Genomic DNA, 22,664 nt, shown 5'->3' on the forward strand with positions numbered 1-22,664 from the left:
ATTTCAGAGTCTGGTGAAGAACCCGGACCAACCCAGAAGTGAATCTGCAGAGGTGAATCTTACTGAGACAGAAGTAGGGAAAGAATAACGCAAACAGAGCCCAGCAAGGCTCATAAACAGACCAAGTTCAAAGCACACGCTTGGATAGCCTGAATGGTAATGCCTAGTTTTAGGCCTTCGGGAAGGTGAATAAGCTCTAGGCATTAAGCACTAGCACAGTGTGGCCCACAGCTAGCTCTCAATGAGGATTCCAGGCTCCAAAAAGAGTCAGCCAACCTCTGGAATCACTGGAAGGGCTTTGGGCCAGGTTAGGTATACTGTATTCATCCACTCCTCCGTCATTCCTGAATTCAGTAGACTAGACAGGCACTGTCCAAGGAACGACAAGCTGAATGAAATGAGGTAGCCCAGTGAGAAGACAGAGCAATGATCATAAGAACAGCTAAAGTGTATTGAGCACATTCCATGCGCAGCCCAGCACTGAGCTTTTCAGTCACAGCACCCACCTCCCAGTGATGAGGTGTGCAGAATACTTCCCCCGTACTGTGCGGGGAAGAAGCATTTTCTCGTGTGTGGTCTTGTGACTTTTGTTGTAGATAAGGCTGCATTTAACTTTTATGATCAATTAATGGATGGGGTCAGTGGGACTCAGTGTCAGCGACTCATGCAGGGTCATATAAACAGGACTATTTAGACTTGAACCCACCAGCTTTGGCTGTGAGGTGCATGCTTTTTCTCCCTTCCCTATACAGCTTTCATGAATGCATACAATAGTAAGTAGAAGCTAAAAGATCAGACTCAGACAAGAAAGGGTGTACAGGGATTACTTGTGTTAGAAAAGAAAAGAGGGTACAGGTATCTCTTGATTTGAGGAAGCCAGATTGCTGAGTATCCCAGAATGGTGTAAGTCCAGTCATATCTGAAATGCTCAGTGCATTGGGCATGAATTAACTCCTTGTCTTCACAACCTCCTGTTGGAGGTGGGCACTGTTATTGCACCACATTTGCAGATGAAGAGTCATTCACAGAGAGACCTGAAATCCCTCACCATGGGCCACGCAGCTCACCAATGGGAAATGTGATTCAACTGAGGCTGTCTGGCTCCAACTCCTGGCTCTTAGCCCTCACTGTATTGAATTTTAAAACATTAATTTGTACTAAGAGCAGGCATCTGTAATGAAAGCGAGTATGGGCCATACTGTGCCTGTGCTGATTGTGTACAGCTCATCTACCTTCACAAAAGCCTAAAAACTAAGCGTTACCATCCGTATCTTCCAAGTGAAAATATGAGGAAACTTTTACAAGAGCAGAATTAGGCTCACTTTCCCACTTTTACCCAAGGCAAGTGGAAGGTAATGGACTTTTTTGGATAGGGTTCTCCGGGAGGACCTAGGTGGAATCTGCTTTCTGTACTAGCACCTGGCACAGTGCCTGGCACATAGTAGCCCCTCAACAGATATTTGTGGAATGACCAAATGAAGATGGGTAGGGCAGGCTGACACTTAAATCCTGAGAATCCTGGATGGATTCAGAAGGTGGAGGATGATACACCTGAGCCTGTATGTTTACACCGCAGGCATCATCAGAGCCAGCTGCTCAGATCTGCAACCCGGGTGGAAGGTCCAGACTCCGGCAAGACACCCTCAGACACTGCAGGTGGGTACCAACCCTCAGGTCTGCAGGAGGGGAGGAAGGATGGCAGGGATTCTTGTGAAAACTGATGGGGCATTTGCTGCCCAAAGGAGATTACCTACCTTGTGACTTATACTTGTGACATGGATTAGTCAGGGCCACACAGGGTTAAACCGGTGAGTAGTGCTGGGGTTCTCTGAAGGGCCTTACCCTTTTAAAATTCAAAATGGGCCATTGTCAAACACTTATTTACTCAGTGGGTTACTGAGAAGAGGAAAGTCATTTTTAAGGGATATAAAGTCAAGTTGGATCATCCTCCTAATTTGTAACCCTGTTGTCCTGTACTAGTGTTTGATGGAAGCTGATTGCCTGTGACTTCAGAGTAGGGGTAGCCATGGTGTGTGAGTCCAAGGCATGACCCCCTCATGCAAATAAGTAAGCAGGAGCCCTTTGGGTGGTGGGAGGGCAGGATGTGATGTGAGCGGAGAACCACCATGCCAAACTTCCGGCAGCCATCTTTAGTTTTCTACTGCTGGATCCCTGGTTGGTGAGATACTACCTCGGACCAGAAGGATTCAAGGCTGCCGGGGACAAGTACAGCTGAAATGGCTTATTTACTGCAGGACTTTTCAGAATCTTTATTACACTCCTGTGCACTGTGATTTCACAAGAAAGGGAGAAAGCCTGCAGCCATTCCTCTCACTCTGAACTATGAAAACTTTTCTTTCCTTTTACATAATGCCTGTTAGTATTTCTCAGAGCTAGTTCTCCCAAAGCATAAATAAAACACTCTTCTAGAAGGACTTGGACCTGGGCGTGGTGGCACATGCCTGTGTCCAGCACTCTGAGAAGCTGAGGCAGGAAAAGCACAAGTTCAAGCCCAGTCTGGGCAATTTAGCAGCTTAGTGAAACCGGGTCTCAGGATGAAAAATAGAAACAAGCTGGGGATGTAACTCAATGTGAAGGCCCTGTGTTCAAGCCCCGGTTACTGAATGAGTGAATGAATGAATAAAATTTAAAAATAAATAAAAGAACTTGGAAAGCCACCAGGCCCTAAAGCGATGCCAGATGCTGGCTCAAGGTTCCCACACAGCAGAGCCGACTTGTTAAGAACACTAATTCCCGGGCCCTTTCTAGACCTCCTGAGTGGGGGCAGGGCACAGCAATTAATAAGCACTCTGGTTTGCTTTGCTGCCAGTATGGGGATGTGTGCTTACCTGAGGATCTTAGGGTTTATGTGCCTCCCATGTAATCCACTGACACGGTGTTCATTGTATCTTGTGGTCTCTCTGCCTCTCCTTTCCCTGCACGGGCTTCTCCCCTGCAAACCCATTAAGACTCAGTGCCCAGTATCCATCAGCTTCTGCTTCCTTTGTGCATCTCCTCTGGGTCAGCATCGACTCCTGAAAGGCCCCACACATGCTCTGCGGGCCCCGCCCCAGGCCAGGAGACAGGCTGGGAACAGAGGTGAGCCTAGGCACGGGTCAGGAAAGCTGTGTGGAGGAGGTAGCTCCATGCAGACTCTCAGGCAGTGGAGGTGGGGTACACTTTGGACAATAGGGCAGACTAGGACACAAAGATGAGGCACAGCTTCAGTGTGGGGGACCCCATGCCTCGAAAAAGAAAGGAACCTCCTGGAAGAGATGGAACCGCCAGCGTGAGGTGGCGGGGTACTAGCTGAGCCTCCCACCCCCAACCCTTCACCTCTCCTGATGCTTCCAGAATCCCTGTCTCACCCCTGCCTGTCTCACCCACGCCTCCTTCCTCCTCCTTCCTTGGCTCCCCTGTTGAAAACCTGCCTGTCCTGCAAGACTCAGTTCAGAACTCGCTCCCCTGCGAAACCAGGCCCTGCTGCAGTCATTCAGGTGAGCTCCTGAAGCTCACCTCACCTTCACTTTTCCAGGGGCCACTTGGCCCTATAACGTTCAGACTCTTTCTATTCAAACCCTACGTTCTAATTGTCATTTTCTAGTCTAAAGTAATTGTGTAGCCCGGGATATAGCTCAGCGGCACAGCGCCTGCCTGGCAAGCACGATGTCACAAATTCAATTCCCAGTACCAAAAGAATAAAGAAATTAAATAAATAAAGTAACTGTGTAGAAAGGAAATTTACATGGAATGAAAAATGGGTTTTTCAGCTAACCAAAATATATCAGACTTAACATCATCATGCCTTTTGCAAGTGACACATTCCTGGCTAAGGAGATGACTAGAAATTGGGATAAAGATACAATAGATAGAGTGAGAGGAAAAAAAACTGCTCAAAAGGAAAGAACAACTGGGATGGGGGAAAAGACAAAGAAAGAAGGGAGGGAAATATATATATATATATTTATATACACAAGATAGCTAAGGTAATTGTACTACTAATTTCTATTAGTCCATTGAAAGGAACCATTAGCACTTATATTGTTTGATCAATCTTGCATGCTTGTACCTGGTAATCTGAGCAACCACTTTGAAGATAACAGCATGCTATACAATAACCATTGTTAACTTCCCATCATCTTGTTTTGAAATTCTGTATCATTTTTATTGTTTTTTGTCTTTTTATTGGTCTCTTTAAAATTAAAGAAAAGAAAAAACTTTGTGATAAAGCTTGATACAAAAGATGTTTATCACAGGAATTTTACAATGGCAGAAAATAAATGCAAGCCCAAATATTCAAGTACAAGGGAATAAATATGTGAGTGAATGACTATATATATAGGATGGAGAATCTACATAAAAGTCCTTGATGATACAGAAAACAGGAACAAAGTACAAAAAATCAGAATACAATACTGTACATGGCACTTCTAGTACATAAAAAATGAATATACTTTTATGTTTAAACTTTGCATGTTTAAATCACTAGAGAAGACGAGGGAAATGTACCAAAATGTTAGTGTTTATGGAAGACAGTTATTTTTATTGTTGCCATTACCTTCTATTTTAATTTTGTATTTCTGTGTTGCATAAGTACTTCTTTATATTTGTCCTCAGAAAAAATAAAAGTAGAGCAGTTTTTAAAGGGAAGGTTGAGTTTTTCTCAGCATCACTGTGACTTGTGATGAAGACGGCACGTGTGTGACTAGTGACATATTTCTAAGGGGCCATTTGGGTGTCTTGTCTTTTATTATGTGTTGTTAATACTTGAAATGCAAATTACGTGCTGCGCTCAGCATTTTGGCTGCCAGAGCCCGGCTTTGCCCGTCACTTCTGTGATTTGCAGCCCTTCCTTCACTCACACAGAATCGTGTGGAGGGCTGTGTTCTGGGACAGCTTGGTGTGGCACTGTGGAATGAATGACGTCTCCAGCCTCTTAACAGCCTGACGCAGTCTTTTGTGAAGACGGGTTCTCCCTTTGGTTGATGGGGCTGAGCGTGGATCAGCAAGTTCAAGGGATTCTCTTTCCAGAAAAACAGCAGGCATCTGATCTGTTTCCATTTTACACCGCAGATGCGCATGCCCAGCTTCATCTCCGGGGGCCTCTTATTTGGGCCCGAAAGTCCATCCTTCTGAGTGCATGTGTGGGGTGCCAGGACAGGTACCACAATTACTGCTATGTTCTTACCTTGTGCCAGGCAGAAAATTGACATTGCTTTCTTTGCCTAACCTCTCAGTTTCCACCCTCTTCCATAGTAGGCTTTATTACCCCCATTTTATAGTGGAAGAAACAGGCCCCTGGGCTGGGGCTAACTTTCCCAAGGTACCACCATATCTGAAATTCAGATGACCTCCAGATTCACCTCAAGACTGACCTCAATATTGATTCTCTTGAATGTCACCAACTTAGGGCAAGCAAACATCCAAAGTTAAAGGTGCTGGTGGCATCTCCTCACTGTTCATGTAAATTTTGACTTCATCCACTTTTTAAGGCTCATAGCTACTCAAAGGCAGAGGCACACTGCCCCCCAAATACCCACAGACAACCATTTATGTCACTGTATCGCTGTCAAGACAAAGCATATTGGCAGCCTTTATAAACTATAAACTTCTTAAACTATGTACTTTGGACTTAAGAATCATTTGGTCTGAAGATTCTGTGGCATTGATGTGAATGGATTTGAAAGGGATATTGTGAATGGTTTTGTGAGGCCTGAAGACCACAAGGTGGCAGTTTGGGTCCAAGGTACATGTTGCCATAAGCAGTGACCCATCACATGGATGACAGGCACCACCAGCCTTGTAGACATACCTTTAATTTGGGAGTTAGGGATGTGTGGGCACTTGTTCTCTCTAGGAAGGTCCAGAATGCATAGTGTTCCTTACTACCATTATTAATAAGTCAGAGTACCTAACAGTGGAGCAGATATTTGGAAAGTGTTCCCACGAAATACACTGAGAGAAGAAGGGGGTTGTCTGCTCTCTGACCTATAGAAACATAGGAGTTGTGCCTGACTCCCCAGGAGACCTTGATATTAAAGTTCATCATTTAATCTCCCCCATGGGAAGACTACATAGAAACTATTGTCATCCAAAAAGCCAAACACTGGCCTTCTACACCTATACCTTCTACTACTATACCTACACTATAGTGGCTGGATAAACAAGAAATTAGGGTAAGACTTCACAGTTATAGAACAGTATAAATCCACATAAGCATTACACACAATACATTAGTGAGAAGTATGAATTCCTGAATTATTTCTAAAAGGAATTTTATGGTTTTAAATGGGCCAGCCACTGAGCAGAAAATTTACAGATGCTGAATGGATATTTTGATGAGTAGCTTGGTAGGTAAATAGGCAAATGGATAAGCAAATGAATGAATGGATGAATGAATGAACGGCAGTTAACACACATGAGTATAGCACATACTCTGTGCCAGCCACGGTTGTACATACGTGATATTTGTAAGTTCTTTCTATAATATTATACGGTAACCCTATACCTTGTACTATTAACATCTCTATTCTAAAACTGAGATCACATAAGCTACTGCATCGCAGAACCAGAATTTGAACCTAAGGTGTCTGACTCCAGAGTCTTAGCTTATAACCACTAAGAATTCATATATGCATGAATGAAGGGATGTTTGAATGTCATTTCTTAGGCCACTGTTATGCTGCTACAAGGTTTTAAAAGGTGTGTTTCCACAATTACATTGGTTGCTTTGAATGAGTCTGGTGCCTGTGGGCTCATACATGGGGAAACGGAGGCCCAGAGATGGAAGGGTCTTGGCTGTAGCCCTACAATAGCATGTGTCCAGCTGAAACCAGACATCAGACTTCTCCCAAGGTACCACCAGTCTCTCGCCTTCCGTACCACAGCCAACCCAGAGCTCTTTTGTAAACCTGTCTCTCTGCGTACATCTGGACTCTTTCACAGGTTCCACCATTAAGGGAATGACTGAGCCTTTGTGTGAGGTTTCCGACCCTGTGTGGTGGCCCCAAATCCCTTCCTCACTAAGGCTTCCTGGCGACAGATGCCAGCCTTCTAGGAGCCCAGCTTTTGCTGAAGCCTCCATGGAAGCTGGAATCAGACTGTGGAAGGACCATAGGTGTTGCAACAAGATGCTAACACAGATATGATTTTTATCTTTTTAGATTATCCCACCCAAGAACTTGAACAGGGCTAGGAAAATCTGCCTGGTCCTAGCCCTCCAGGGCTGCTCAGCTATAATGCATATAGATTCCCGCCAGACCTGCAGGAGGTGGCAGAGCCTAGCAGTTAGAGATGCCCCACCTGGAAGGTGGCTGCTTGGGTTCATATCCTGACTTCAGTGACTAGCTGAGGACCTCAGGCAAATCCTTTGCCTCTCCCTGCCTCAGTTTCCCCTTCTGCAAAATTAGTGCAACAAAACTGACTGCATGAAACTGTTCTGAAGATCACATGGTATTATATACCATAAGTGACTAGTAGTAGTGTGGTATTAAGCACTTCATAAATGTTAGGTGATATTTTATCATCACCATCAGCATTTTATTAGACCAAATTCCAGAGGGTTATCCACATTGATCACTGGTCCTGGAGCTTTGTTGTATTGGAAACTGAAAATGAACAGGCAACCAACTGGGGTCACAGAGGCTCTTTGGTTAGCCAAAGACTCTTTATAATTAACCTGTGGGTTGAAATTTTATATAAAAGTGCCAGGTCCCAGTTCTTAACAAAAGTAGGGCTGCAGTGGATTTCACGTAGGTCAGTGACTTGTCCAAGGCCCACAGCTTGTTAGTCTTTGAGCTTTAAAAAGCTTCATTTCCATCAAAAAGTGGAATTCTGGGGACAGCACGGCCATCTGTAGAGCTCTTTGCCATGGTCCAGAGCAATCACAGTCAGAGTTGTGTTAGAGCACTGAAAAGAAAAAGAAAAAAAAAAGCTTATTTGTATCCCTTGGCACTCTGCCAGTATTAAAGAAAAGAGGTATTGATGAAATCATTACTTATAACTGTAGACAGAAATAGCTTCAGACGTGCTTTTTAAGTCATAAACATGGAAATGTTGAGTTCTCAGTACATTCCAACGGAAACATTTTGTGAGCTTTTCCAACAGGATAGCGCAGTACCTTTCCTGGCAGTGGCCCTCCTGTAACTATGCTGAGATCCACCCTTGTTTTTGCAGCTGCACCTGAGCTGAAACTCCTCTGCGGGGCAGATGTCTTGAAGACCTTCCAGACCCCCAACCTCTGGAAAGACTCACATATCCAGGAAATAGTGGAGAAGTTTGGCTTAGTGTGTGTGAGCCGCGTGGGGCATGACCCCAAGGGGTACATCTTGGGTTCACCCATCCTATGCAAATATCAGCACAACATTCACCTGGCCAGGGAGCCAGTGCTGAACGAGATGAGTGCCACTTATGTCAGGCGAGCCCTGGGCCAAGGGCAGAGCGTGAAGTACCTGCTTCCTGACTCTGTCATTGCCTATATCAAGGACCATGGCCTGTATGTGACGGACAGTTCCCAGAAAGGCAGAAGTATCCAGAAGAATAAAGGAAAGACAAGCTAGGCAGGCCACCGGTCAGCCACTCTGCCACCAGCTCCTCCTGGAGAGAGGCTTCTGTTTTGCTTTGTTTTCTGTTTTTCTGGGTATTTCCTTTGTTTTATTCCTGCAGTGATGTTACCTCTGATGAGTCTTCTAATCCAGGAAGAGATACATTCTGTCTACATGGCCAGGAAAGACATTTATCAAGGAAGCTAAAACGGTGTGCCAGATCATCAAGATGAGGCAGCTTTGCTCAGAGCCGCTGGACAATGTGGTCTCCTTGTTTTGTGTCAATGGTGATTATGGCATGCACACTAAATGTCGTTCTCAGCCCGCCAGGGCCCCTGAGGGTCAGATCAGAATTGCCCACATGCATTTTTTAACCAGGGCCAGGTGTGGCCTGCTGGTCCTGATTGGCAGGATTTGACAGGATGCTAATTACTGAACAGTGGGCCTTGCCAATGTCCTTGTTTCAAACAGAGTAAAGCTGAGGAATGAAATATTTGGAAACGACCCTATATCACATCTTCCCTTATGAACCATCATCTGGCTGCCTCCTGACCTTTCGTGGAATTCAAACTGAACTCTAAGTAGTGAATGTGAAGCAGTATTTTTGATACAGGTATTTTTAACACTGCTATACTCTATAAACACCAAGTCTCCTGATTTTCAAGTTTCTAAAAAGGAACTGAGGTAAAACAGATGCCTATTTTAGAGAAGCTTTTTGAATGTTTTATGACTGCCTGCCTGTTTGAATATTGGCAGAGGGATAAATAATAAATTGACATCAAAATGTACTAATAAAAAGTTTCTTTTTTTTTCATCCCTTTGTTATATTATTAATGCCTGATGTGCCAGCTGTTGCTCTCCTCTCTAGCTGCTCCATGGTATTTGCTACTGTTCCAGGGGAATAGGCACCAATCTAAGTCTGTGTCCCAGGTACTAGGAGTGGAGGAAGCAACTGGTCTTCAGCACCACACAAATGGTTTTCTCATCCAAACTGCTGGGTCCATGGCATTGTTCTGGTGAGCTCTGAAAGGTGAGGATGGAGGCCATTGGTGTGTCCAGGACTTGTCATTCCACCCTCAGGTTATGAAAAGGTTTCAATTGTGCTAATTCTGTTGGTAGTTATTCCACACCGCTGATGGAGTGCACTTGGAATTCGCTTCTCTGTTCTACCCTGGCTCATCTTTGCCACAGATTTAGTGGTGCTGCAGGGAAAAAGAATCTAGTACCTCTCCTAAAATATCCCAGTGTTGCTGTACGTGTTAGGAGATAAATAGAGAATGGGAAATCCCCAGGAGTGCGACGCTCTTGGGAACCCAGACTTTCCTCTCTGATTGAGCTCTGCCCTGCAGAGGTCTCTGAGGACCCCGATAACCCAGGAACTAGGAATCAAACAGCCTTGGGCAAAAACTGAACAGTAAGGAGTGTGACTTTGGCTCACTTCCTCCCCCACCGTGAGCCTCGGTTTCTCTACCTCCAGAATGAGGGATTTAATTAAATTCTCTTCCAGCTCTGCTTTGTCAAAACTCAGAGCTTCTGGCTGAAGCCTGTGCAGCTTTCTTGGGGTCCAGTACACGTCTATCCAGACTGGAAGCTCCCCAAGAGTAGCTCTTTGTTTTGTTTGCTACACAAAGTGCAGTCACAGGCCAGCAGGGGTTGCACCCCAGAGACTTGGTTAGAAATAGAATCTCATGCAGACCCAACTGACTCAGAATCAGCTTTCTAGAAAGGGTCATTGGCCTAGAATAGGACCACTCCAACAGCTATTCTACTTTTAATAAACTGAACATTCAGTTGAAATTCCATGACACGCTGGTATCTTCCCTCTTATCCTCTAAGCAACACTGCCCCCTCTGTTTAGTGTGCAGTGGAAAAGCGGAGAAAGCCCTGAAATCAGTAGCAGTGTCCAGAAAAGGAGAAAGAACCTAGGAGTCTGAGGCAGAGTTTCTCACACTTGGCAATATTGATATCCTGGGCTGCATAATTGTTTGCCGTGAGGTTGTCCTGTGTGCCATAGGACGCTTAGCCTGTGTCCACTAGATGCTAATAAAACCTCCCTGGTTGTGACAACAGAAATGCCCCAGACATTGCCAGGTTCTCTCCCAGGGCACCAGATAATCCCTAGGTTGGGACCCACTGGCTTAAGGATGTGACTGTCAGGGATGTGATATGAGGAGAGGCAATCAGGAAGCAGCAGACTTAGCTTAGGCTTCTTTGGTAAAAGTCCAGTGGGGTGCCCTAGCACTCGCGGGCGGAAGCATGTTTGTTCTAGCAGATGCTGTGGCCAGTAGGAAGTGGAAGCCACACCCCTGAGTTCTAGGCATCCCCAGCTTTCATCTCACTGTATTTGCACAGTGCCCACAGTGGCCTCCTCTCCCCCATTTTTAGAGCTGAGGATTCCAATATGCCCTGGACCCTTGGTACTGACATCCGGGGCCTGACACAGGAAGCCTCAGTGAGGGAAGTGAATAGTTTTATTACTCACACTTCAGGATTTATTTACTTGAATTGCATGTATTGAAGACTTCTCTGCCACAGGTAGGTGTGTGGTGAACAGACAGTCTGTGCTCTCAAGAAGCTTGCAGTGCAGTGGGGTGTGGGCAGAGATCAAATCATCACACAGCAACCGTGACTGCAAACTGAAGAGGACCCCAAAGGTGAACACACAGTTACGCTGCCAGCTAGAGTCTGCAGGTTCACGCAAAGCTAAGGGAGTCACACTAATTTTGTGGGCATCTACTTTATTCTAAATTTAAAATTTCATTTTATTTATTTATTTATTTATTTATTTATTTTTTTCTGAAAAAGGACCCTGGAAATTGAATAGGGTTTAGACTCAATAAAATGGATTTGCTGGATGACGGTGTAGACTGTAGGGAAGTGACAGTAGCCTTGAGACCTGAAGGGTAGGTTCCCAAGGCTCAGGGATGGGAGGAGGGGACTAGTTTTCAGGAGGATAACAGCATGTACAAAGGCCTTTGGGGGGGCGGGCACGTACAACATAAGCACCACAATGAGCTAGACTCCTTATTATCTCCTTAATAATGTGTCCCTTATTATGGAACGCATCTGAAAACAGGTGCCCTTGCATGCCGCCATCTCCCTGTCTTAGCATAGGCTCAGGGCAGCTGTAGGCCCAACAGCCTTGCAGGTGATGCCTTTATCTCCCTGCCTCATGTCTGTATCATATGGCATCCACCCAAAATACAGGCATTTCTGAGTTTTTATGTTGTTCTTTAAAATACAGCACAACAAACCCCACCTTATTATATATATAATATACATATGTATACCTTTGTATATAGATAGATATATGCATATCTTAATGTCTGTGCTCTCCCTTCATCTCATTGATTCATGTAGCCCCCTGTTTTTAGCAGAAGAGAAATTATGTCTGGCTGCTGTGCTCCTGATGTATTGCATTGACGCTGACCTGTGTACCTGATTTCACATTCCTTTCCATTCCCTTAGGTCTTTTTTGCATCTAGTTTGCCAGGGTGTTTTGTTTATTTTGTAAGAACAGAAAAAAAAACAGTGACGGGCTCCTGGGTAAATAGAATTTCCAGCCTTACATAAAGGTTCTCCCGTGATAACATTCACTGCCCAAATGAGAGGAGTGCTGTATCCTTGCCTGGGGAAAGAATTTTTCATTTATAATACTGTCTGTGTCATTTGGGACAGAATGATGTGAAATCCCATTTTAAACTGATAGTGCTATGGATTTGCAAGGTACATTTGGTAATTGGCTTAATACATGAATATGAATTTCCTTGTCCTTGTCCTCATGCTTCCTGTGCTAGCAGTGTTTCTGCCCTTCTTTTTACAGAGGTCTCCATCCATGGATTGTGTCCATTTCAGTCATGAAGTTATTTTCTTAGACCAAAACTCCACATTATAGATACATATGTATGTGATTAATAATCTATAATGAGACTCCTTGGCACATGCATCAGAATAGTTCAGTATTATGAAAACAACTTCAAAAAACTTGTACATGATGCAAGAGACTGTGAGACCTAGAAGGGCCTCACATTTCCAAATTATCAAACACTAAAATCCCACACACATATATAGGAATTTTACTCTTGAAAACAGAAATAATGTATTCTGGCAACTTGGGGAGCCTTACTCTACCTCCTTCTGTGAGAAATCCATGATGTGCTTTCATCCCTTGGCACTATTACCTTCTATAAGCTCCTTATTTGCACCCACTTCTCTCCACCCCTTGTTACCTCCAATCAGATCTGCTACCAGCTCTCACTCCAAGTACTGCACTGATCTCCTACCAGGACTTCCCAGCCCACTCCTGGCCCCTGCAATCCATTCTCTACATAGGCATTTTGGGTATATGCAAATCTGGCCATATTACTTTCCTGCGTGAACTTCTTCTGGGAGACACCAGTAAGAAGATAAAAGGATAAGCTATAGACTAGAAGCTATAGACTGGAAGGAAACATTTGTAAAATATATGCCTAATAGATGGCTTGTCTCTAGAATATATAAAAAGCTCTTAACAAAAATATGGCTTGTAACCCAAATAAAAATGATAAAAGAGTTGGCTAGACATGTGCAGGAGAGGGTAAACCCAGCATCTTAATGTTATTGTTTGCAGTTGGTGGGACTGGTGCTTACCTGGCTGCTGAGAACTTGGCCTTTGGAAGGTTGCATATGAATTTAACTGATAAGGCTGTTTCGTCTTCTGGAGACACTGAATCCTGCTGCACTCCTTGCCTAGAGTATACAAACACTGCCATTTATGGGGAAGTCCTGCCTTCCTTCTACAGTTTGGAGTTTAAATAATCAAGATTGGTGTCAGGGAAAGAGTTAAAAGTGATGAGCGTTAGCAAAATGCATGTGTTCACTGCATGACCTCAGCATGCATACCTTTCTGCTGGGAGGCTATCTGCTGAGAAGAGTGTAAAGATATAACTCTTAACACACACAAAAAGCTGACCATTCCTAGGCTCTAGCCCAGGCTAGGAACCATCCCTTCCAGCCAAGGAGGCCTGTTTGCACCAAGTAATTTTTGTTGGAATATAGCACTTAAGAAACAGTGTGGTGTGGCATTTTTTCTCCCACCCATGGAAAGCTCCATCTCTTGCAAGATCCTTCATCTTTGGTACTGTCTCCTGTCTCATTGTGTGGTAATACATTATTTGACTATGCTCATACCTACTGTACTTTTATAATACACTTACTTTCATCTTTTTAAAATCATTATGTGGCTCTTCTGTCTTCATGTAGATCCTCAAATTTCTGTGGCCACAGTACATGTGGCTCCTTGCTGTTACAGTTGGTGAGGCAGAAGGTGCCAACATCACCAACTCAAGAAGAAGCCCTGGATCCTGAGTCTTGGACAAGACTCCCTGGGCAGAAGCAATGTGAGCTCTTGCTGCATTTCACTGCATTTCACTGCTGCATTTCACCAAAGTATGTTCTGTATATATCCCTGCCCCAAAGTGGACTTTAGAAGCTTGTACCTAGACTCCAAGCTCCACCTGATGTGTCTTTCTTCTTGTTCTGTGTTCTTTCTCTATAATAACCACTGCCATAGAATAACTGCCCCTGAAATCTCATGCAAGTCATCAAAAGTGCAACTCTATGTAAAACATTTACAAAAGAACATACATTAATGACAAGTCAGCACATGAGAAGATGCTTAGCACCACTAATAGGGAAAGGTAAGCCATCACTTCATACCTATCAGAATGGTTAAAATCAGTCCAGCAATTCTGCTTCTAGTTATTTGCCCAAAACAGATGAAACCATGTCCACTCAGACTTGTGTACAAATATGTAAAGCACCATTATTCAATGCAGTCAAATATAGGAAACAATTCATATGATGAATAGAGAAATGTTTTATCAACTCAGTGGAGTACTGTTGGCTTTTTGTTGCTGTAATAAAGGCTTGAGATGATCAGCTTATAAAGAAGAAAGATTCATTTTGATACATAGTTTCAGGGAGTTCAGCCCATGGTCATCTGGCCTCACTGCTTTTGGACCTGTGATGAGGCAGTACATCATGGCAGGAGCACACTGTGGAGCAAGCTACTCACCTCATGGCAGCCAGGAAACTAAAAAGGAGAAGAAGGGGAGGGGCTGGGGTTATAGCAGAATCCCCTTCAAGGGCACACACCCAGTGACATAATCCTTTAAACCAGGGCTCACCTACAAAAGGCTCCATCATCTCTCAAGAGCACCATGAACTGGGAGTCAGTCCTTTAACATATTGGCCTTCAGGGGAAATTCAAGGTTCACACTATAAAATACTTAAGTAATTTTTAAAAAGATCAAATATACCTGTCCTAATATGGATAAACCTCACAAGAATGCTGAGTGGAAGAAGCCAAAGATAGAAGATGACACACTATATGATTCTATTTGCATTAAATTTCTCGAAAAGAAACTAGAGGTAGAAAGCACATTGTGGGAGCCTCAGTAGGTAGCCATTGCCTGCAAGGGAGAATGAGGGAGCTGTTGGGGTGACAGAGATGTCCTCAAACTAGACCATGGCCAGGGCTCCACAACTATATAAATTAACTAAAGCTCACCAGGCTTCACATAAAATGGGTAAATTTGTGATATTTAAGATGTAGCTCAATAAATTTAAAAAAAAAAAAAAAAAAGCAACTCCTGAGCTTCCTCGGCTCACCTTTGGAGTGACACACACTCAGCCCTTCTCCATCCAGCTTCTCACCCCTCCCTTCTCTTTGCCATACGTGCTTCTGCAGGGTAATTCCATCTGCCTGGCAGGCCCTCTCCTTTCTCTCTTTCTTTGGGCTGACTCCCGTTTCTTCCGCAGTCTGCCTCAAGTCCCTTCTTGCAGGAGGCCCTCAGGAGATTCCCCAGGCAGCCCTTGGTGACACTTCTTGTTGACACTCCTCACTCATCTGGTGAAACTACTGACCCTTCCCCAGCGTAGCACCTGGCTTATAGCAAGCTCCCAATACATATTTCATAAAAATAGTATCTGAGCAAGCATCTGAATACTTGAAGCTCATGATGAACCAACCTGCTAAAATCTGGGTGAAGCACTGTGTTTTGAAGCATGTTTGCACACAGAAGCCTGTTTATACTTAATAACATGAGGGGTGCAGACTCAGGAGCAGTTCTTATCCATGGGAGCAGGGCTTCCTATTTCTTGTTGCTACAGTGTTGCAGAAAACACCCTTACTTATAAACCTCCACAAGTCATTGTTTTTGTAGGGCAAATTCCCAGAGTACTCTTGCTGGGTCAAATAGTATGAGGCCTTTATATTCTAATAAATGTTACCAGATTGTAAACACCAGATTTTTAAATTAATTTTTAAAAAAATAAAAAGGAGAATCTCATAGAGCTGCTTAAATATTCATAGTTTTTTTTTCTTTTGCAGAGAATTGTCTTCATGATCTTTAATACAAGTTGAAACAAAATTCATTTCTGTTTTGATAAATAATCTGTAATGACAACTTTTTGGAATTCATTTGCCACCTACAGACTCAGCAATTTTGTGGGCAGAAAAAAATTGTTCCCAGTGTTTTCTGGGTGCCTTAAACAAGAATTACTTTCTGTTTTTGACAAAAAAAATTCCTCTTAACTAGACAAAATGAGGGAGGTGTGAGCATCAGGAAGATAATGATACCCTACTGTTATTCTCTGGTTGCTTTGTTATGAAATTTTGTTTTTCTATAAAATAAAAAAATTAAAAGAAATATTTATATTTTATAAATAAACATGTAAACAAATAAGAAAACAATAAAAAAGGATATAAGCAATGAGATGGACAGAAGGAGTATTTATGCGGGTTCTGGGAGAAACTAGAAAGAATCAAGTTTTCGCCTTTCTTCCTCTCTCCTCTCTCCTCTCTCTCCCTCTCCCCTCCCCTCCCCTTCCTCCCGTGCTCCTCAGCCCACTGCCGCTTGTCAGACAGCAGCCACCTGTGCCTAGGTGAAGTCTCACCTTCACCTTCATCTCATGCCTGATTCCAGGTTCCCAGAGACATTCGCTGACCCTGCATGACAGGTAGACAGACGTTTGCCCACCCTGATCAATTATATGATGTGGCTGGCCAGTCAGGGAGTGGGCACACAGGAAGGGATTGGTGCTTCCAATGCTTGGGTAAGTGCACCAGGCACTTGGTAGTTTGTGGCCCTGTATCTTTGCTCCTGTTGCTAGACAGAGTGGACTGCAAAGGTGCCAGGGTCCAAAGCACACTGGAGGGAAGAGAGAAGGGCCAGGTGCCATCAATCAGTGGTGCCCGGTCTACTGTAAGGCGTGCATCAGGCCAGGCTGGCAGACGCCAGAGGGAGCTCACCCTTGGCCCAGGCATTGGCCTTGCATGTGCTTGTGTGAACTTGGGCCTGGGGCCAGCGCACCTGAAGGCCTGGTTTCCACAGGTGAGGACCAAGTGAAGGGCTGGGGCTGATCTGCTGGGCACCACCTGCAGCCTGAGGACCCCTAGGAGCCAGGCTCTTTCTGCATCAAGGGCAGGGCCCAGAGCATGGAGTTGGTGAAGGGTTCCCAACCTCCAAGGCAGCTGCCCAGCCTTAGCTCATCCCTCACAACCTCACTGGGAGCCCTAATTTGGCCAAACTTCAACTGGCTTCTTGGCGGAAGGATGACAAATTAGTACAAATGGATGTCTGGTATGTGGGTTTCCTCTAGATCTCATGATGTCACCTTTCCCAGAGACCTGTCTTTCCTGATAGCCATACACTCCTCACCCACGCCGGAGCATAGCCTCTGCTCTGTGCTTCTGCAGCCCCCGTGGGTCCCACTATCACAGCCAATAACTCTGGTTCCACTCTCTTTGTGGCTGTGTCCCAGCCTGGTTGTGCCATAAAGGCAAAGGCTGTGTCAGAATCAGCTCAGCCCTTCACAGTGTCCACAGCATAAGCATCAGGTGGCCTGGCCAAAGCCTGGCATCCTGTCCCCTTCCCCACAGTAGCCTGAACACCTTTTAAGGACTTTTCTTCCCCTCTGGAGGGACATTCCTAGATGTCCCCTCTTAGACTTTAAATCTGGAACAAAACAGAGTGAAAATGACTGGGTTCTCATTGTCCAGGGGGGCCACATCTTAATTGGTCTCCAGTACAAACTCCACTAGGATTGGAAATATAGCTTAGCAGCATGGTGCCTGCCTGGCAAGCCCAAGGCACTGCGTTCAATTCCCAGTTCCAAAAAAAAAAAAAAAACAATCCAAACCAGTACAAAGTCCACTGTTTTTCCTGTTTCCTCTCAAAAATTGTGAGTTCTTGATAAACCTTCCTGTGAATTTCCTTATTTCTAATATTTTCTGTAATCTGCATTTAAATAGGAAGGAAATTCAAGAAAGGAATAAAGGGAGGAGGGAGGTAAGAGGAAGAGAGAGGGAAGCTAACTGACTAACTCACCATTGGGCAGTGCATGAAACAAGATCACAGCCTCCCTGGAAAGCCTCTTGCCAGCTAGGCAGAAGTGGACAGTGGTAAGGGTGGTCATGATAAGTAACACTGTCTTTCTGGAACAGTCAGGCCAAGCCCAGGCATTCACATCTGTGTTAGCACAGAGCCAGCCATGAACGTGATTTCAGAAAATCCTCTTCACTTTCATAAGTTTCTTCAGACATTTATGTCCTCTGCTGTAAGACCAGTGAGTAACGGACACCTCCTACCTCCTACTGACAGAGACGGGAAAGCCAAGGCCCCGGACCTCAGGCTGCTCCCAGGCCCCTGGGACAGTGCCTGCATCCAGGGGACACAGCAATTCTCTAGTGCCAGGACCAGAAAGCAGGAAAGGGGTTAAGACGACTGAGCCATAAAAATTCCAGGGCTCAGGTCCCCAGGATGCCGGGAGCTTAAGGAGCCTCTATCTAGAAAGCCTGGTAAAGATGTTGTTTTCTGGGCCCATCCAGACTGTGAATCCGGATCTGGATATGGACGGCTCAAGAATCTGAGTTCTAACACCCCAAGACCCTGAGGCAAGTGGTATCTCTTTGGGAGACACTAAGTTAAGATAAGGAAGAAGAAAGCAAATCAGTGTACCTGAGGCGGCAGGCAGCTGACCTCTGACTGCAGAGCTTAGGGGAGGGAATGCATTTGTCCTTCACCCCTCCAAAGTGGACAGAGGACACAGTGCCTCTATGTTGTGCTGCTGTTCTTCTGGCTGTGAAAAGCTTCCCATCACCTCAAGAAAAAGACCTGTCTTTTCACTTGACCTTTGAGCCTCTGTGGCTTGTCACCTGTTTTTCTCCTGTCTGCGCTGGCTATGTATCTATGAAATCTCCCCCTGAATATGTTGAGGTCTTCTTCATTTGTAACAAATCACAGGTTCCCCACCTGCCCACCTTTACTTGTGCCATGGCTTTGATCTGAAATTAATCAATGCAACACACTTATGGTTTGTGTCTAGATGTCCCCCCAAAGCCTCCTGCAGTCAGGGGGCGGGCTTCTAGAGTTTATGATTGATCCATGGTCCATTGTTGGGATTATGGGTGTGAGTGCTGCACCTGCCCTGGGGCAGGTAGTTTGCATACAATGTAAGGGAGGGAAAGAGGCTGCTTGCGGCCACTCCTTCCCCTTTTTGCTCTTGCTGCTTTTGCTGTTTTCTACAGCCATGAACTGTTGCCCTCTGCCATGTGCCACTCTGCCTTGGAGCCAGCCAAGTATGAACTGAAACCACCACAAATTTTGAGCTAAATAAACCTTTCCTTCCTTAATTCTGGACATCAGGTGTTTTGTTTCAGCAATGAGAGAAAAGTAACTAAGACACCTCTGTCTGTATATCCAAGTTTTATAGCACTATTTATTGAAGAGATTGCATATTTCCCAGTGTGTATTCTTCCACCTCTTTTGGAGGTCAGTTGAGTACAGACACACAGATTTACTTCTAGACTCTCTTGGTCTGTGTGTTTGTCTTTATGGCATGATGTTTTGACTATTACAACTGTGCAATATATATTGAAGTCAGATGGTATAATGCCTCCTGCTTTCTTTTTGTTGTTCAAGACAGTTTTGGCTATTTAGATTTTTGACTTTTTCTTTGGTTCCACGCAAACTTTAGGGTTTCTTGTTATTCTGTGAAGAATGTCCTTGGTGTTTTGATAAGGACTACACTAAATCTATAGATCATTTTGGGTACTGTGGACATTTAAACAAAATTTGTCCTAGTTCATAAAAACAGGATGTCTTTCAATTGTGTGTGTGTGTCCTCTTCAATTCCTCTCATCACTCTTTTATAATTTTAATTGTGGATATCTCTTTCCTTTTTTATTAAATTTATTCTTTTCTCTTTAAAAGAAAAAAATTTACTCATACCTATTTTTTAGCTATTGCAATTTGGGCCTTGATTTCTTTTTCATACAATTCACTGTTGGCATACATAAATATTACCAAAGTTGGTGTGCTATTTTTTATCTTGCAACTTCACTGAGTTAATTAATTCTAATAGTATTTTGCTGGAGTCTTTGGGGTTTTCTATGTATAAGATCATGTTAGACAGTGACAGATAGTGACAGTTTGACTGTCTCCTTCCCAGGTTGGATGCCCTTTATTTCTCTCTCTTACCCAATTGCTCTGGCTATAGATTTCCAATACTATATTAAATAAAGTGGGAGAAAGTGAAAGAAAGCATACTGATCTTGTTTCAGATCAAAGGTTTCACCTTTTCCCATCCTAGTGTGATGTTAGCTTTGGTGTTGTTATATATGGTCTTCATTTTGTTTGTGTACGTTCCTTCTATGCCTAATTTGCTCAGAGTTTTTATCATGAAGTAATGTTGAATTTTATTAAATGTCTTTTTTGCAACTATTCAGATGATTATATGAGGTTTTTGTCATTTGTTCTGTTAATATGATGGATCATATTTATTGCTTTGTATATGTTAAGCCATCTTTGAATCCTTAGGAGACATTCCACTTGACCCTAGACAATAATCTTTTTAGCACGCTGTTGGATTTGGTGTGCTGGTATGCTGTTGAGGACTTCTCCATCTGGGATACCGGCCTGTTGCTATTTGTTGTTATTGTGTCTTTGCCTGGTTTTAGTGTTAAGGTAATACTGGCCTCATAGGATGAATTTGGAAGAATTCTCTTCAATTTTTTGCAATAATGTAGGCAGAATTAGTATTAGTTCTTCTTTAAGTGTTTTGTATAATTCAATGAAGCCATACAGTGTTCGGCTTTCCTTTGATGGGTAACTTTTTATTACTGCTTCAACCTCATTGTGTGGTATTGAGCTGTTCAAGCATTCTATGTCTTCAGGATTTAATCTTGGTAAGGTGTATGTGTTCAGGAATGTGTCGATTTCTTCTAAGTTAACAAGTGTATTGGCATATAGTTCTTCATAATCATCTTGAATAATCCTTTGTTTTTCTGTGGTGTCAGTTACAATGTGTTCTTTTGCATCTCTGAATTTGAATCTTCTTTCTTTTTCCTTAGTCTAGCTAAAGGTTTTTCAATTTTCTCTTTTCAAAAAGCCAGCTCTTTGTTTTGTTAAACTTTTTTGGGGGGAGAGCTTTTTCCGGGGGTGTATCTACTTCATTTATTTTTGCTCTAATCTCTATTATTCCTTTCCTTTTAATTTGGTGTTTGGTTTGTGCTTATTTTCTAGTTCCTTTAGCTGCAAAGATGAGTTATTTATCTGAGATCTCTCTGCTTTTCTGATGTACACATTGATTACTTCCTCTTGGTGCTGTTGCTGTCTCAGAGGTTTTGGCATGCTGTGCTTTCATGCTTTGTTTAAAGAAAAATTTTAAATTTTTTTCTTAATTTTTTCCATGATACATTGTGTGTTCGGGAATAAGTTATTTAATTTCCGTGTATTTGTATAGTGACAGTTTTTATTATTAATTTCTAATTTTATTGTACTGTGTTCAGAGAAGATATTTAAAACTATTTCAATTACTTAAAAATTTTGTTGAAAATTATGTTGTGGCCTACAGTATGATCTATCCTGGTGAATGTTCCATAGGCTTTTGAGAAGAATGTGTATTCTGAAGTTCATGGGTGGAATATTCTGTAGATATCTGTTCAGTCCCTTTGGTCTAGGGTATGATTTCACTCTGTGGCTTCTTTGTTGATTTTCTGTCTGTATGATCTGTCTAATGTACTGGAATGTGCCCCTCCTTTTAAATCTATTAATATTTGCTTTATATATTTGGGTGCTCCAATTTTGGGTACACATATATTTACAGTTATTATTTCCTCTTGCTGTATTTATGACTTTATCATTATATAATTATCTTCACTATTTCTTTTGACAATTTTTTATTTAAAGTGTGTTTTTTCTTATGTAAGTACGGCTACTTCTTTCTTTTGGATTCTATTTGCATGGAATATTTTATCCCATTCCTTCACTCTCAGTATATGTGTATCCTTAGAGGTGAAGTGAGATTCTTATAAACAAAATATAGCTTGGCTTTATTTTTTATCCAATCACTGTAAGTCTTTTAACTGGAGAATTTAATCCATTCACATATAAGGTAATTATTGATGGAAAAGATCTTACTGCTACCATTTTATCACCTGTTTTCTAGCTTTACAGCTCTCTCTCACTCTCCTTTCCCATCCCTCCCTCTCTTCCTTTTTCTTTCTTTTCTCCCTCCTTCTTTTGTACTTAAGTGATTTTCCCTAGTATTGTATTGTGACTCTTTTATTATTTGTGTGTGTGTGTCTACTATAGATTTTTTTCTTCATGGTTATTCTTAGATTTACAGAAATATCTTTTGGTTATAATAAGCTGTCTTCAAATAATAGCAACTTCACACTTATTTTAAAGATAGGAAAGGAAACAAAATAAAGAGAAAAGGAACTAATGAAATCCCAAACTGGTGCTTCACTCCTCCCCATACTTTGATGTTCCATTTCATATCTTCCTATAGCGTCTATCTCTTAACATATCAATGTAGCTATTAGTTTAATTATTTTGGTTTTTTAGTGTCCATACTAATGATGTGACTTGTTGTCAGATCATCCTTACGATTTGTTTAGTTGCTCTTACTAGTGAATTTTATACCTTCTGATGTTTTCTTTTTACTCATCAGCATCTCTTTCTTTCAGTTTGAAGAATTCTCTTTAGCATTTGTAGTATATATCTAATGGTGGTAAATTCTCTCAGCTTTTGTTTGTCTGGGAATATCTTTGTATCTTCTCCATTTTGCAAGATA

The 22,664-nt window shown here is 42.9% G+C and overlaps 1 protein-coding gene across 7 annotated transcripts in view; it reads left to right on the forward strand.

Annotated features, from left to right (window-relative positions):
- Nmnat3 (nicotinamide nucleotide adenylyltransferase 3) overlaps nucleotides 1–13,921 on the forward strand; it is a 114,494-nt gene extending 100,573 nt beyond the window's left edge. For 6 of the 7 annotated variants that reach the window (XM_005407781.2, XM_013506280.1, XM_013506281.1 and 3 more), the window contains 2 exons: nucleotides 1,577–1,656; nucleotides 8,176–9,357. In XM_005407781.2, the coding sequence (XP_005407838.1) occupies nucleotides 1,577–1,656; nucleotides 8,176–8,558 (463 nt within the window). In that variant the 3' untranslated portion in view covers nucleotides 8,559–9,357. Of the gene's footprint in view, nucleotides 1–1,576; nucleotides 1,657–8,175; nucleotides 9,358–13,784 lie in introns of those variants that run through there. The other variant, XM_013506284.1, reaches the window with a different exon arrangement.
- The last annotated feature ends 8,743 nt before the right edge of the window (nucleotides 13,922–22,664 follow it).

Source organism: Chinchilla lanigera, unplaced genomic scaffold (assembly GCF_000276665.1).
Source record: "Chinchilla lanigera isolate Chin_1 unplaced genomic scaffold, ChiLan1.0 scaffold00107, whole genome shotgun sequence".
NCBI lineage: Eukaryota > Metazoa > Chordata > Mammalia > Rodentia > Chinchillidae > Chinchilla > Chinchilla lanigera.